The 15450-nt window shown below is 40.2% G+C and overlaps 1 protein-coding gene across 1 annotated transcript in view; it reads left to right on the top strand.

Moving 5' to 3' along the window:
* Positions 1-15450, top strand: part of LOC112042852 (uncharacterized) — a 96959-nt gene that overhangs the window by 76870 nt on the left and 4639 nt on the right. Inside the window, exons 2-6 of the mRNA XM_024078025.2 lie at positions 7028-7118; positions 8222-8399; positions 9885-10087; positions 12072-12275; positions 12754-15299. Of these exons, the coding sequence (XP_023933793.2) occupies positions 7028-7118; positions 8222-8399; positions 9885-10087; positions 12072-12275; positions 12754-15299 (3222 nt within the window). The remainder of the gene's footprint in view (positions 1-7027; positions 7119-8221; positions 8400-9884; positions 10088-12071; positions 12276-12753; positions 15300-15450) is intronic.

Raw genomic sequence — 15450 nt, forward strand, 5'->3', positions numbered from 1 at the left:
AGGCTATATATCATCCACGTATTCCTACAGGAACGGTAACTACGCGAGTGAAATCGGGCGGAATCAGCTAGTATTTAATAACCTCTAACGCCTATTTAAATAAATAATTTACCTACCTACATTTTACAATAGGTAAGGATAGGAAAATCCAATTATAGACGGTGACTAGACGTAAGTGTCGAGACTAACGAACACTCCAAACTTGTAGTAATTCCCAGACGAACCCAAAATAATCCGACTAGTGACTCACTACGTAGTGAACCTTTTTGCAAGAATGTCGTCCCAACAATGCCAACATAACGTAACGTAGTGATTATATGCTCAATACCGTCTTTACCATATGGGCACATAGGGCCCATGCCCACAGCCCCAGGGGGCCTCGAAAGTCTGAGAATAATAATATAATAATATCCTTCAAAATATTGACTTTAAGGATATACCTAATAGAAGATTTTGTTCAAACCAAAAAACCTTTTGACGGCCTCCGTGGCGCAGTGGTATGCGCGGTGGATTTACAAAACGGAGGTCCTGGGTTCGATCCCCAGCTGGGCAGATTGAGATTTTCTTAATTGGTCCAGGTCTGGCTGGTGGGAGGCTTCGGCCGTGGCTAGTTACCACCCTAACGGCAAAGACGTACCGCCAAGCGATTTAGCGTTCCGGTACGATGTCGTGTAGAAACCGAAAGGAGTGTGGATTTTCATCCTCCTCCTAACAAGTTAGCCCGCTTCCATCTTAGACTGCATCATCACTTACCATCAGGTGAGATTGTAGTCAAGGGCCAACTTGTCAAGAATAAAAAAAAAAACCAGCGGCATTCTAAGGTCATTAATTACATATTATTATATCATACTGTATTTGATTATCTACCTATAATAAATGGTCATACTTAGTAAAAAAAGTTAGTATAATTCGCTTTTTTTACTGTCCAAAAGGGCCCCAGCCTAGTTTAAGACGGCGGTGTATATGCTCTTTGCATACCATTAAATATACAATATATTGATGATCAAAAAGCTTTCTATTATTTATATTCAAAAATATATTAAGCTTTTATATTCAAAAAGTACTATACGAAAGCGTCCACAAATACTAACAAATTACGAGTATTTTATACGAGTTCTGTAATAAAACTCCTTTTTTAACCCCGAAAGTTTGACGACTGTCTGTGTAAAAAAAAAAAACATTGCAAAGTCTTCAATCGAAAAAGGCTGCCCACTTTATGAAATCTTAATATATAAATGCGAAAGGTCATGAAATATCGAAAACCGTTAGATGTACAAAGTTGAAATTTAGCAGAGGGCCGCATTAAAGAGGTATAAGGATGGACGAAGTCGCGGGCGTCCACTGGTATTATAATAATATTTAGTACATTAAATATTATATTTCATACCATATAGGGTACCTATAACGCATGCATTATGCCTGAATTCACTCAGTAATCCGCGTAACACGATACCCTGTAGTTTGGGCTTCTTGAGTGACCGTCACATGACGAAAATTTAGTGCTTCAAGAAGCCTTCCAGATTGTTGTGGTTTAGTTGACGTACTAAAAACTGACTGACTGTTGTACTAAAAAGCTGTGAAGATTTTAAGTCTGAAGAAAAGCTGACGAACAACTAGATAATGAATGTTATTAGAATAACTAGCGGACCCGCTCAAGCTTCGCTTTGACTTATGATGCACTTCTTCCCTATCCCTACCCTGCTTCTACCCTACTCCTACCCTACCCCTACATTACCTCTACCGTACCTCAACCCTACCCCTACCCTAGTCATACCCTACTATTACCCTACCCCTAGGATTTAGGAGTTTGAAAAATAGATGTTGACCTATTCTCTTAAGCACAAATTATCTTATTTCTATTAAGCACAAAAAAATTCATCAAAATCGGTCAAGCCGTTTCGGAGGAGTATGGCAACGAAAACTGTGACACGAGAATTTAATATATTAGATTTAAGTTATCATAAGTTTTCTACTCAAATGAAATGAATAAGAGCCTTAAGTCATCCTTTAGAAAATCGTTCGTATGAAACACAGTTCGAAACTTGCTAAAACTGATAGTAAAATAATGTGTCGATAACCGTGGAATCATAAATACACAAACCCTTTTCAAAAGGTATTCTTATGAAACGCACAAATCTTATTGTTTCTGAACTTGCCGCCGATCTATTCACATAGTTTGTTCAGAAATGTTGAAACTTTGCAGCAATAAATATCACCAACAAGAATTTTAACAACTGAAAAAGAAAAAGTACAGAAACTTTCTTTTATGAACTTTATACAAAGATACTGAACTTGTGCTAATACCTGCTTATGTAGTAACTAAATAAATAACTAGGTAACATTGTTGCGCTATGGATACAGTAATTGTATCTTATGTAACTTTAAAAGTTTACAAGTGCTTGTAAACTGAGCCTACTGGAAATAAACGAATATTATTAGAACGAAAAAATGTTCTAACTTGGAGACGACTATTTAGCACATAACTACGTTATCAATTTAGTATAACTTAAACATGTACTTAACTTAAAATAACTTCTCCTACGAGTAAGCATAAAGAAAACAACTAGCTGGATTGCAACGGGAACAACCATGTATGCGTTAACCAGGCTTGAAATACGAATAGGAGCGCCCTTGTGAGTCCTTCTCAAAGTCGTGACCACGTGTAACCTCTGCAGCCCGCGGCAGGGAATGTAGCTTTGATTTCTATATCAATAATTATTTTCTCAAACAGACACGGGATCGTGTATGCTGTAAGAAACAATCTGTAATTTGTCGAATACCTATACTTATAATAAATCTGTAGAGAGTTGAATTCTGTACATGAAATATATTTCCAAAATAACTATCAGGGGTTGATTAGTGAGCGATACTGATGCCAAAAATGCAATCAGTAAAATTTTTGTCTGTCTGTCTGTATGTTCGTTATAGAAACATTTCAATTATTCTTCATACTCCTGGTCGGGTTATAGTCTACTTTTCATCACGCTACGATCAATAGGAGCAGAGCAGTGAAGGGAAATGTTGGGATAACGGAACAAGTTACTCCATTTTTACAGCGATGACTAAAGGCTGGATTAAAAAGGTCTAAGGGCGGACGAAGTCGCGGGCGTCGGCTAGTATTAATTAAATCTATACACTAATATTATAAAAAGGTAAAGTTTGTAAGGTTGTAGGGGGTAATCTCTGGATCTACTAAATCAATTTTAAAATTCCTTTTACCAATAGAAAGTCACGTTCTTTCCGAGTGCCGTAGGCTATGTTTTATTTCCGTATTTTCACTGGAACGGGAACTACGCGGGTGAAACCGCGGGGCGTCTGCTAGTTAACCGACTTCCAAAAAGGACGAGGTTCTACGTTCGGCTGTATGTATGTTTTTTTTATAACATATATTTGAATTATTTTAGTCATAAACACTCGTAAGTTACTTAAATATTAATAAAAAACATCATACAGAATTAATCATAAACGACGCGTTTATTTCCAATATTTAAAAAGAAGTAACTTAAAACTACATGTAATGAGTTCTCAGTCCCATAATAAATTATCCGTTCCGTTCAAAGAAGACGTTGATAAATAACTTCTTCATTTAGGATTTATCGAGTGAATTGTACCAAAATCCTCCGGGAGTTCTGAGAGAACCTGCATTTTATTGCATGGCTAACATTCTTGTGAATTTCTATTAAGTTCTCTCGGAATTCAATCTGCATTCTGTATTTACCCAACGAAACAAAATTTTAATTGAACTTTTTACTCTAAAGGACATACATATGCGCAACTTAATCACCCCTTTTAAAGAATTTCTCGTACATAAAAAACTACTTTCAAAAGAAAAGTGATAAGGTAAAGATCACGGGAACAAAGTGATAGTTAGTGAAAGACTAAGATTAAGTTATTGGATGTTATCTTATGCGAAAGGTAATTTATTACGATATCTTGAAAACAACTTGACTTACCTACAAAGATGAAATTTGGCTAGGAGATAGTTTATAGTTAGTAGGTATCCGCTAAAAATGGAATTTGCGATAGGGCCGGATTAAAGAGGTCTAAAGGCGGAAAAAGTCGCTGGCGTCCGCTAGTATATTATAAGTTTAGGTTAAAGTCAAATTACTAATCAGGCTAGATCATAACCTTATGAAGTACGAAATTGGTACTTAACATCAGAAAAAATTAATGTACATCCAATAAAATGGTTTATTAAATCCTATTACAAAATTAGTCAGACTTAAAATTACTATCTATTCAGGTATCATTATCAACCCATATTCGGCTCACTGCAGAGCTCGAGTCTCCTCTCAGAATGAGAGGGGTTAGGCCTTAGTCCACCACGCTGGCCCAATGCGGATTGGCGGACTTTCACACACGCAGATAATTAAGAAAATTCTCTGGTATGCAGGTTTCCTCACGATGTTTTTCCTTCACCGTTTGAGACACGTCATATTTAATTTCTTAAAATGCACACAACTGAGAAGTTGGAGGTGCATGCCCCGGGCCGTATTCGAATGACCTCCGGAATCGGAGGCAGAGGTCATATCCACTAGGCTATTACAGCTGTATTCAGATATAAATTCTTAAAATAATAAAGTAATTGAATTTAGAGGATTACGTTTGCTTATATGCGAAGTTCTTGAATCGCATTCTTCAACAGCAGGTTGTAGCGCACCCCACCCACGTCGACGCGTGCATCGGCCGGTCCGCGGGGGACCAAGGCCGACCGACAATGGCCCCACTTGCGCATTTCTTATTGCGATCCAATATTATTCAATCTCACTATCCTACTATAATATTATAAACGCGAAAGTTTGTATGGATGTTTGGATGTTTGTTACTCTTTAACGCCGCTACTACTGAAGCGATTTGGCTAAAATTTGGAATGGAAATAGATTTTACTCTCGATTAACACATAGGCTACTTTTTATCCCGAAAAATCCATGGTTTCCCGAGATTTGATTTTGATGATATGAATGTTTGTTACTCTTTGACGCCTCAACTACTGAACCGAATTAGCTGAAATTTGGTATTAAGATATATTATAGCCTGGATTAACACATAGACTACTTATCTATACTTTTTATCCCGGAAAAATCTATGGTTCCCGAGGGATTTGTGAAAAACTAAATTCCACGCGGACGAAGTCGCGGGCTTCCGCTAGTCTGTTTTATATGGAACTAGTTTCCTGCGGCCAGTCCGCGCCTCGAACACCATTCACTGGAGAATTCAATTCGCAATTTTATTATGGGGTTGCCCTCCTCGCTATTCAATCCCATGTGAGTTTATGGTCGACTTTCGCCTTAACAGAATATCTACGGTAAGTTGGAATGTAAATAATAGTATATCAATCATGAACTAAATAAAGAAAACATTGTGAGTGAAACCTGCATATCTGAGAATTTTCTTAATTCTCTTCGTGTGTGTAGTCTGCTAATCCGCATTGGGCCTATTGGTTTAACCCCTCTGAATTTGAGAGGAGAGTCGTGCTCAGCATTGAGCCGAATATGGGTTGATAATCATGATGATGAATCATGAACTTTTTTTTTTTATAGAAAAGTAATACTTACATAAGGAAACTTAACGTAACCCATCCTAATAACTATAGGTACAAATCATGCCCACGTGGAATGATGGCAAAATTAATGGCTGCATTTCCGCTTTGGACAGCCAGGCTGATCCTTGGCGCGGAAAATGACCCCTCTATCATCAGTCGAGGCACTGGTTTTTTAACCGACTTCAAAAAAAGGAGGAGGTTCTCAATTCGTCTGTATGTTTTTTTTTTGTATGTATGTTACCTGATTACTCGAAGACGCCTGGACCGATTTGAATATTTTATTTTTTGTTTGAAAGGGTATACCCCTGAGGTGGTCCCATTGTCACCATTTTAGAATCTGATGATGGGATCCTGCAGAATACGAGAAGAACTTTCTGTTTTTTTATTGGTACTACGACTCCTTGGTCTAAGGGTGTCCACGGCAAAAGGAACAAATATGTAATTCTCGGTCAGAGGTGCATGACTTGTGCCATGAACTAACATTTTTTCTTATTGATAAAACTATTACCTAACTAATTCATTTTTGACTCAACTTTGGTTTAACTATAAGAGTTATTTCTAACTCGTAATAGCTGTGCAACATGCGATACCATTTTTACAAGGGTTATCTCAAAGGTTTGGTGATTTATTAACAGCGCTTTGGGCTCGACCCTTTCCGCAAAATACATAGAATGATAAGCAGAGGCAGTTGACAAATTGACTCATTTGTCTATATGCCTTCCTCATCATCATCATTATCATCAACTGTAATTTATAACTTAATATTATGTAATAGACCTACTTAGTCTGTAAGTGGGTAACGTTGGCAAATGTCAGGTAGACGATGAGGTATTGGTATTTAGTTTAATACATCTTGACGTTCTGCCTCATTATTCTATGGAGGTATTAAAGTATCATCAGATATCGGATTCCTTGGAACGTTACATAACCAGCGCAGATCAGTAGATAGATTTGCATTGTTGCAACTAGGACGACCATTTTGACGTATATTCTACTTGTATTTTTTTCCGTAGTTTGTACCAAACTATATATTTTGAAGAGTTGTATCTATTCAACACTCGAATACGTGTTAGCCCAATGGATATGACCTCTGCCATCGATTCCGAGGGCGTAGGTTCGAATCCAGTCCGGGGTACGCATATGCGCATGCACCTCCAACTTTTCAGTTATGTGCATGTGAAACTAAATATCACGTGTGTCAAACGGTAAAGGAAAACATTGCGAGGAAACCTGACCTACCTGAGATTTTTTTAATTCTCTAAGTGTGTGAAGGCTGTCAATCCGCATTGGACCAGCGTGGTGGATTAAACCCCTCTCATTCTGAGAGGAGACTCGTGCTCAAAAGTGAGCCTAATATACACATGTTGGTAATGATGATGATGAACACTCGAAGTCCTATATATGATAGAGTTATGGAAATCATTTTAAACTTTTTCTCAAAATGCAATTTATAAAGTTTTGTAACATGATCTTCTTTTGTTTCAGCTGAGGGTAGCCTGTCTGATTTTGCGTTGCGTAAAGTTCATTACACGGCGAGTAATCCCCTCAAGAAGGAACTATTCACAGCTGACACTAGGTGAGTTGAATTACTTCATATTTATTTATTTCTATGTAGTTCTACAAAGGCTGTTTTAGGCCAGACATTCTTTCAAACAATATACATTAAAATGTCCAAGTATTTATGACAAGCACAAATAAGTAAAGCTTGTGGTCACTTCCACTTGTGAATTTCAGTGTGTGTGTGTGTGTTTAAATTCTGAAGATATTAATGATTTACATTTCGAGACAAAAACTGTCTGTATACCAGATTGTAATTTATCTACTACCTAATATAATCTATTTCTGTGTATTTCATTCAATAAAAGTACTAAGGATTTTCATGCTAATTTCACTGGTAGGTTAGATAGTAGAATGTACATTGTAGATGCACCAACGATAAAGCTTTGTTTATTGAAAACGGAGTAAATAAATAAAACTGATTCCATGAGAACGAGCGGGCATCTGCTAGTAAATATAAATGAAGTAACGTCGCTATTGAAAACTTGGGGACTTGCAAATTATACTTGCAAATAAACAAAGTTTTAAATAGCCGGTATTGTTATTATAAAGTTGTTTATGTTGAAGATGAAAATACCGTTTGTTTAGCCCTCATTCGCACGAGAGTTTTTTTGACGGACGGTAAAAAAACGTTCAGGTACAACACATGCATTCTCAAGTATATGTTCACACTACAGCGTTTTTAAAACACGACGCTTTTTTTCGAGCAGTGTTTGCCTTTTTAATTTTTTGGCTTTTTTTTATTCTTTACAAGTTAGCCCTTGACTACAATCTCACCTGATGGTAAGTGATGATGCAGTCTAAGATGGAAGCGGGCTAACTTGTTTGGAGGAGGATGAAAATCCACACCCCTTTCGGTTTCTACGCGGCATCGTACCGGAACGCTAAATCGCTTGGCGGTACGTCTTTGCCGGTAGGTTGGTAACAAGCCACGGCCTCCCAGCCGGGAATCGAACCCAGGACCTCCGTTTTGTAAATACACCGCGCATACCACTGCGCCACGGAGGCCGTTGTAAATAGACTTTCATTTAACTTCATACTATATTTGTAAGACTTTTTAACTTCCGTTAAAAAAAAAACTCGTGCGAATAAGGACTAAAAGTTAAACCCTCTTTATTTCAGACCAGCAAGCTTACGAAACTTGTACGAGAAGGCTACGACCGATCGCCTCTCCGCCTCCATCCTCGACCAGCTAAGAAGAGATTCCCAAACTTCTCCATATCTCGTGTGCACGCCTGTGCTAAGCACTAAGAGAAGACGGATATATCAGAAAGTCAACGTTGAGATTGAAACTAGAATTGTAAGCTTACTCATTCTTGAATTTTACCTTAATACCTATTTCTAATTAATATTAATAAATTTCTCTACATTCAAATTAATTTTAATATTAAAACGAGTTTGTAATAAGTAGTAGACGTTTGTGTGCTTAAAAAAATCTGGTAAATAGTAATAGATTACATAGTTAAGTAAATTCGCTTCCATCTTAGACTGCATCAACACTTAACATTAGGTGAGATCGCAGTCAAGGGCTAACTTGTAATTCAATAGAAATTGCGTTTAGCGAGTTTTTAACCGACTTCAAAAAGGAGGAGGTTCTCAATTCGGTCGGTATTTTTTTTTTTTTTTTTTTTTTTTTTTTTTTTTTTTTTTTTTTTTTTTTTTTTTTTTTTTTTTTTTTTTTTTTATGTATGTACACCGATTACTCAAAGACGCCTGGACCGATTTCAAAAATTCTTTTTTTGTTTGAAACGGTATAGTCCCCATTTGGTCCCATTGCCATCATGTCAAGATCTGATGATGGAATCCTGGAGAAATTGAGGGGAACTTTCAAAAATTATATGGATGTCTAGTGTGTTCGTATACTTTTCCATTTAGTACTTTTAAGCACTACAATTTCATGAAGGCTTAAAATCGATCTGATGATGGAGCCATAAAACAGACGAGGGAACTCCTCGGCGATTTACATCAGTTATCTTGTGTTTGGGCTTGATTAATTTGTATTAATGAGAACTTTCCACATAGATAGATTGTGACTGTCATTTAGGGGTCTGATGATGAAGACCAAGGTCAATTAAAGGAACTCCTTAACAGTTTACAGTAACTACCTTGTGTTTGGACTTGATTAATTCGTATTGCTGAGAACTTTATACTTAGATGGGTTGTGACTGTCATTAGGGGTCTGATGTATTCATTTGAGATGAAATTTTACACTAAAAATGGAAAAATAATAAAAATTTTAATAAAAAATACAACCGACTTCAAAACCTAAAAACGTACCCACTAAACTAAAAAGCGAAAAATAACATCATAATATGTTCTACCTGCTGATCAGTATGAAGGCGGTGCTTAGCCGGTGTTGTCTTAATTTAAGCCATATCTGACAGGACCACATGAAACAACACTGTCTGCAAAATGTAAATCTGTAAGATATTCACACATGGCTTGAATTAATACATCACCGGCTTAGCACCGCCTTCATACTGATCAGCAGGTAGAACATATTATGATGTTATTTTTCGCTTTTTAGTTTAGTGGGTACGTTTTTAGGTTTTGAAGTCGGTTGTATTTTTTATTAAAATTTTTATTATTTGCTATGAGTTTCGAGTATGACTTATATTGTCTTTACCTTACTAGGAACCTATAGACCCGCAACACCTAACAATTTACAAGCGTATTCATTTCAGTTCCTACCTACGGAATGGTACAAGTTAGCAACTGTACTTTGACCACAGTTTCATTATATTTTGTTACATTTATTAATCTAACTTTATACAAACTCCCACAGCCTTTAGTAGTAGAACACCTTCGAAGATGGACGTCAAAAGAAGCGGTAGGCGACGTGACAGCGCTGCCAGACGCGTCCATGCGCATCGCGAGCAGCGTCACTCTGACGCCCGACGAGCTGTCGGAGTGCGGCTCCGGCGACGACGAGCCCATCGACCACCGCCTGCCCAGCCCCGAGGAGCAGCTGCGAGTCATTGCGTCCAAGTAAGAACTTTGTAGTGTAGCTACGCTGCCGGACGCGACCACGCGCATCGCGAACAGCGTCACTCTGACGCCCGACCAGCTGTCGGAGTGCGGCTCCGACGACGACGAGCCCATCGACCACCGCCTGCCCAGCCCCGAGGAGCAGCTGCGAGTCATTGCGTCCAAGTAAGAACTTTGTAGTGTAGCTACGCTGCCGGACGCGACCACGCGCATCGCGAACAGCGTCACTCTGACGCCCGACCAGCTGTCGGAGTGCGGCTCCGACGACGACGAGCCCATCGACCACCGCCTGCCCAGCCCCGAGGAGCAGCTGCGAGTCATTGCGTCCAAGTAAGAACTTTGTAGTGTAGCTACGCTGCCGGACGCAACCACGCGCATCGCGAACAGCGTCACTCTGACGCCCAACGAGCTGTCGGAGTGCGGCTCCGGCGACGACGAGCCCATCGACCACCGCCTGCCCAGCCCCGAGGAGCACCTGCGAGTCATTGCGTCCAAGTAAGAACTTTGTAGTGTAGCTACGCTGCCGGACGCAACCACGCGCATCGCGAACAGCGTCACTCTGACGCCCGACGAGCTGTCGGAGTGCGGCTCCGGCGACGATGAGCCCATCGACCACCGCCTGCCCAGCCCCGAGGAGCAGCTGCGAGTCATTGCGTCCAAGTAAGAACTTTGTAGTGTAGCTACGCTGCCGGACGCGACCACGCGCATCGCGAACAGCGTCACTCTGACGCCCGACCAGCTGTCGGAGTGCGGCTCCGACGACGACGAGCCCATCGACCACCGCCTGCCCAGCCCCGAGGAGCAGCTGCGAGTCATTGCGTCCAAGTAAGAACTTTGTAGTGTAGCTACGCTGCCGGACGCGACCACGCGCATCGCGAACAGCGTCACTCTGACGCCCGACCAGCTGTCGGAGTGCGGCTCCGACGACGACGAGCCCATCGACCACCGCCTGCCCAGCCCCGAGGAGCAGCTGCGAGTCATTGCATCCAAGTAAGAACTTTGTAGTGTAGCTACGCTGCCGGACGCAACCACGCGCATCGCGAACAGCGTCACTCTGACGCCCGACGAGCTGTCGGAGTGCGGCTCCGGCGACGATGAGCCCATCGACCACCGCCTGCCCTGCCCCGAGGAGCAGCTGCGAGTCATTGCGTCCAAGTAAGAACTTTGTAGTGTAGCTACGCTGCCGGACGCAACCACGCGCATCGCGAACAGCGTCACTCTGACGCCCGACGAGCTGTCGGAGTGCGGCTCCGGCGACGACGAGCCCATCGACCACCGCCTGCCCAGCCCCGAGGAGCAGCTGCGAGTCATTGCGTCCAAGTAAGAACTTTGTAGTGTAGCTACGCTGCCGGACGCAACCACGCGCATCGCGAACAGCGTCACTCTGACGCCCGACGAGCTGTCGGAGTGCGGCTCCGGCGACGATGAGCCCATAGGCCACCGCCTGCCGAGTGACGAGGAGCAGCTGTGAGTCATTGCGTACAAGTAAGAATATAGTAGTGAAGTTAGCGCTGCCGGACGCGTCCATGCGCATCGCGAGCAGCGTCCAGATATCCGACGAGCTGTGGAAGTGCGGCTCCGGGGACGACGAGCCCATCGACCACCGCCTGCTCAGCCCCAAAAAGCAGCTGTGAGCCTTTGCATCCAAGTAAGAACTTTGTAGTGTAGCTAGCTTTGCTGGACGCATTCATGCGCATCGCGAGTAGCGTCACTCTGACGCCCGACGAGCTGTCGGAGCCATCACCACCGCCAGAATATCCTTCATACAAACGATATTGTCGTTAACAAAAAGATAGACATTTATTTCTCCCTTTTTGATGTCAGTTTAATTTATTTAAATTACTTTATAGTCATTAACTGGCATTACCTCAAAAAATGGTTGGCATTTTTATTTGGAATTATACTTTCTCTATTTTAAAATCAGAGAAGCCTTGAAGATAATATCTATATTTTTATAATCAAACCTTTTTAATTTCTTTTACAGATTCCCACCCGAAGTGGTCGCCATAGACACGTCGGGCAAATTCTTCGATAGAATGTGTAACTCGCGGAAATCTCTCCACATAGAGACGAGTACCGGTGAGACGGACACGGTGAAGCGACGCACTCGCACAAGGAAACCCCGGGGTAAAAGACGAAACACCATTTCGGGCACTGATCAGAAAGAGCTTAGAGAGGCTATAGCTGGGTAAGCTTTTAGAGTGCACTGTATACTTTAGATTACATTACTTAATTGTACTCAAATACGGAATAACTAAATCATTTTTTTCGTTTTAATGTAGGTAATGTAATCTCGAGATCAAAAATTAACTTTAGTAACCTAAAGCACCGTATCGTGTGGAAGCTTTAAGATCGTTTAATAAATTTCTGCACATTTTAACCTGTCAATGATATTATCTCGTGCTTCTGTGAATAAATTTTTTTTTGTTCCTGGTTGTCGTTATTCACTTATGCTTTTTAATATTTAACGAAGTAAAGATAAAAAAACAATAAACATAATATTGTTGTGCACATGAACACTAATAGTGTCATTTTATCATTAGCTTCATTATTAATAATGTTCTTGAATAATCTCTCTGTTACAAGACTAAGAGAGATTGTTCAATGAATTTATTCATAGGCCTTTAGCGTGTGACTAATGCTTTGCTTGGTTTGTTTTATCATAGTGATACACCAAATGCTGTGGCTTCTGAAGAAATTGAAGATAGCACTGTCATCAGATCCAAGTCAAGTGATTTACTTAAGAAAAGTCCGTCAGATGCTACTGCTAAGAAAAGTCATTTTAATAGCTTGAAACAATGGGGCAAAAACAGATTAAAAATGATTGGCAGGTCACCTAGTACGAGTAGAGATAATTTTAGAGACTCTAAAGTTTATAAAAGTAAGGAGTTAATATCCATCACTGCCACAGAAAATGATCAAACTCAGGAAGCTGTAAGTATGCGCAAAAAACGACCAGGAGAAGAAGATAGAAGATCACACCAAAGATGTGCTTCTTACTCGTCATCCGAAAAAAGTATCGGAGTACCGACTAGTAATCATACAACTGCTACTATTACTACTGGAGTAAAATTAAGAGGAGCTTCCACGCAAAGAAGATCTAGGCGGTCAGGAATTGGAAGAGATGAGCCGCATTCGTCTAGCGGTAACTGGTCTGCAAGTTCAGAATCTGGTAGAACGAGCATAGGCTCTGAAATAACTTCCACAACTGTGCCACCTAAAAGTTCAACATCGGCGGCAACATCTAATAATTCACTTAATTACCACCACGGCCCGCCCAGCTCGATTATCAGTAGAAGAAAGTTCCTTAACACATCCGGTTCAGGAAGCGTAACAAGTGAAGGCACACTAACTCCAGATATAATTCATGATTTACACGAAGATTTAGAAACAAGCTCGGAGTTTTCTTGTGATACAGAGGGATATTATACTTCTTTTCATATGGATTCAGGTCTTAAAACTTTGAAAGAGGAAGAAATGTCGCCTAGTACACCTTTGCACACTACCACGGCTCTTTCAAATTCTTCCAATAGCCAAAATTTGACAGCTGAAAATGAATACGAACTTTTTGGCAAAGGATCTACTAGTACCACTACAAGTTCTGCTGGTACTGTTTGCACAACTTTGATGGCAGGAGATAGTGATAGGTCTTCTTTGATAATAGGTCCCACTGTTCCTGAGCGTAAGAGCTCCTTAACTAAAATTACTCGTAGCCGGGGAAATAACCTCAACTCCAGTTTGGAACGTAGTTCAAGTTCGTCGTTTTCTAGATCTCCATTCACAAGTTTGAGATATACAGCAATGAGATCATATGCAGATAAACAATCTGCCAATTACTCGGCACCTGAAATAAACGTAACTTCTTCAAATACCGTAACTATTACGAAAAATATTGGTAATCAAAGAGAAATCACTGCCGTCGCAGAAGTGCATACCGAAACCGATCTCGAAAGTGCAAAGAATTGTACAGGTACAAATTCACCAGACTCCGGTCATAATACTTCAAGCTCGCCGATAGAAGATTCAGTATCTAGTGCTCATGGCAAAAACAGTCTCTCGGAACAAGATTACTCTGAATCATCTGATCTCGAAGGAACAGATAGAATAGAAAGAATCAGATATAAAACAACTATTAATAGTTCCAGAATTCCATCTATGTGTGTCATAACACCAACAAACTCTGATGATGAAAGCGAAACCAGTAACAAGGGTACAGAAAGAAGTAAACAAAACACAATTCTAAGAAACAATGGAGATTTGGTTAAGTCATCTAGTAGACCAAAATTAGATTTACCTAACGAAGAAATGAAATCTGATATAAAATCATACAAACCACAAAATCAACCAAAATCATTACATCCCTTCAATAATTTCATGTGTAGATTAAAAGGAGTACTCCCAAGTAAGCTATCCACGAAAAAATCACCTGTTGCCAAAGATGTGGATGTAATGGAAGATTTTTATGATTCCGGTGATTATGTGACTATTGCTGATGTTAAGAACAATAACCAAAAGGTTAACATTAATAGAGGAAGCTATGCCAATAATGATATTATTCGAAAGAACTTACAAACTGTTTTGTCTGGTAAACTGACAGAGACCGAATATGTTTCTTTAAATGAACTTCCGAATTGCTTAGGTGATAGTAAAGACTATGTAGAACACGGCTTGGAACCAAAAGAATCGAAAGCTTTGGAAGATATTCAGAGAAAGGGTGCAAAAGTTACGCTGGACTCTCAAGGTCAAGTGATTTATACGTCAGACACACTTAAGAGGAGAAAAGGAGCACACACTACATTCGAACCAGGACCATTTGTCCAAGAAATATGCCCCACAACTGCCATAATACAAAGAGAAAGCGCAGATGTTGTAAAAATAACGGATGAGACTGATTTTCCTTATGAACCCCCACCACCTTCCAGCAAACCTACATCTCCACAGCTGGGTAAAACTATTATTAAGGCTCCAATAGATCCCCATGGTGTTATGACCAAGGAATTTATTACTTTGCCGCCTCCTAAACCAAGCACTATAATTGCTGCTATGCCTGTCACTGCTCCAGCTGTTATGAATAATAACAAATTAGATGCAGTCCCAAACGGGAGCAAAGATCTACCGCGCATAGTCGAAGCAATAACAAGAACAGGTGCTTACGTAAATATACATGATGCAGAGGGTGTCAGCTTGTCTCCAACGAAAGATGATAATACAGGTAAGAGTCAAATTTCCACATCATTTACAACCAATGATAACAAATCAGCTTTAGAAAGCGCCCATACCTTCTTAGACAACGAAGATATAGTTCCTTTTGTACCTAATTTCCATACTTCAGTTATTTTGAAAAGCAAACAGAAAAATGACAT

The sequence above is a fragment of the Bicyclus anynana genome, chromosome 12 (genome assembly GCF_947172395.1).
Source record: "Bicyclus anynana chromosome 12, ilBicAnyn1.1, whole genome shotgun sequence".
In the NCBI taxonomy this organism is placed as follows: Eukaryota; Metazoa; Arthropoda; class Insecta; order Lepidoptera; family Nymphalidae; genus Bicyclus; species Bicyclus anynana.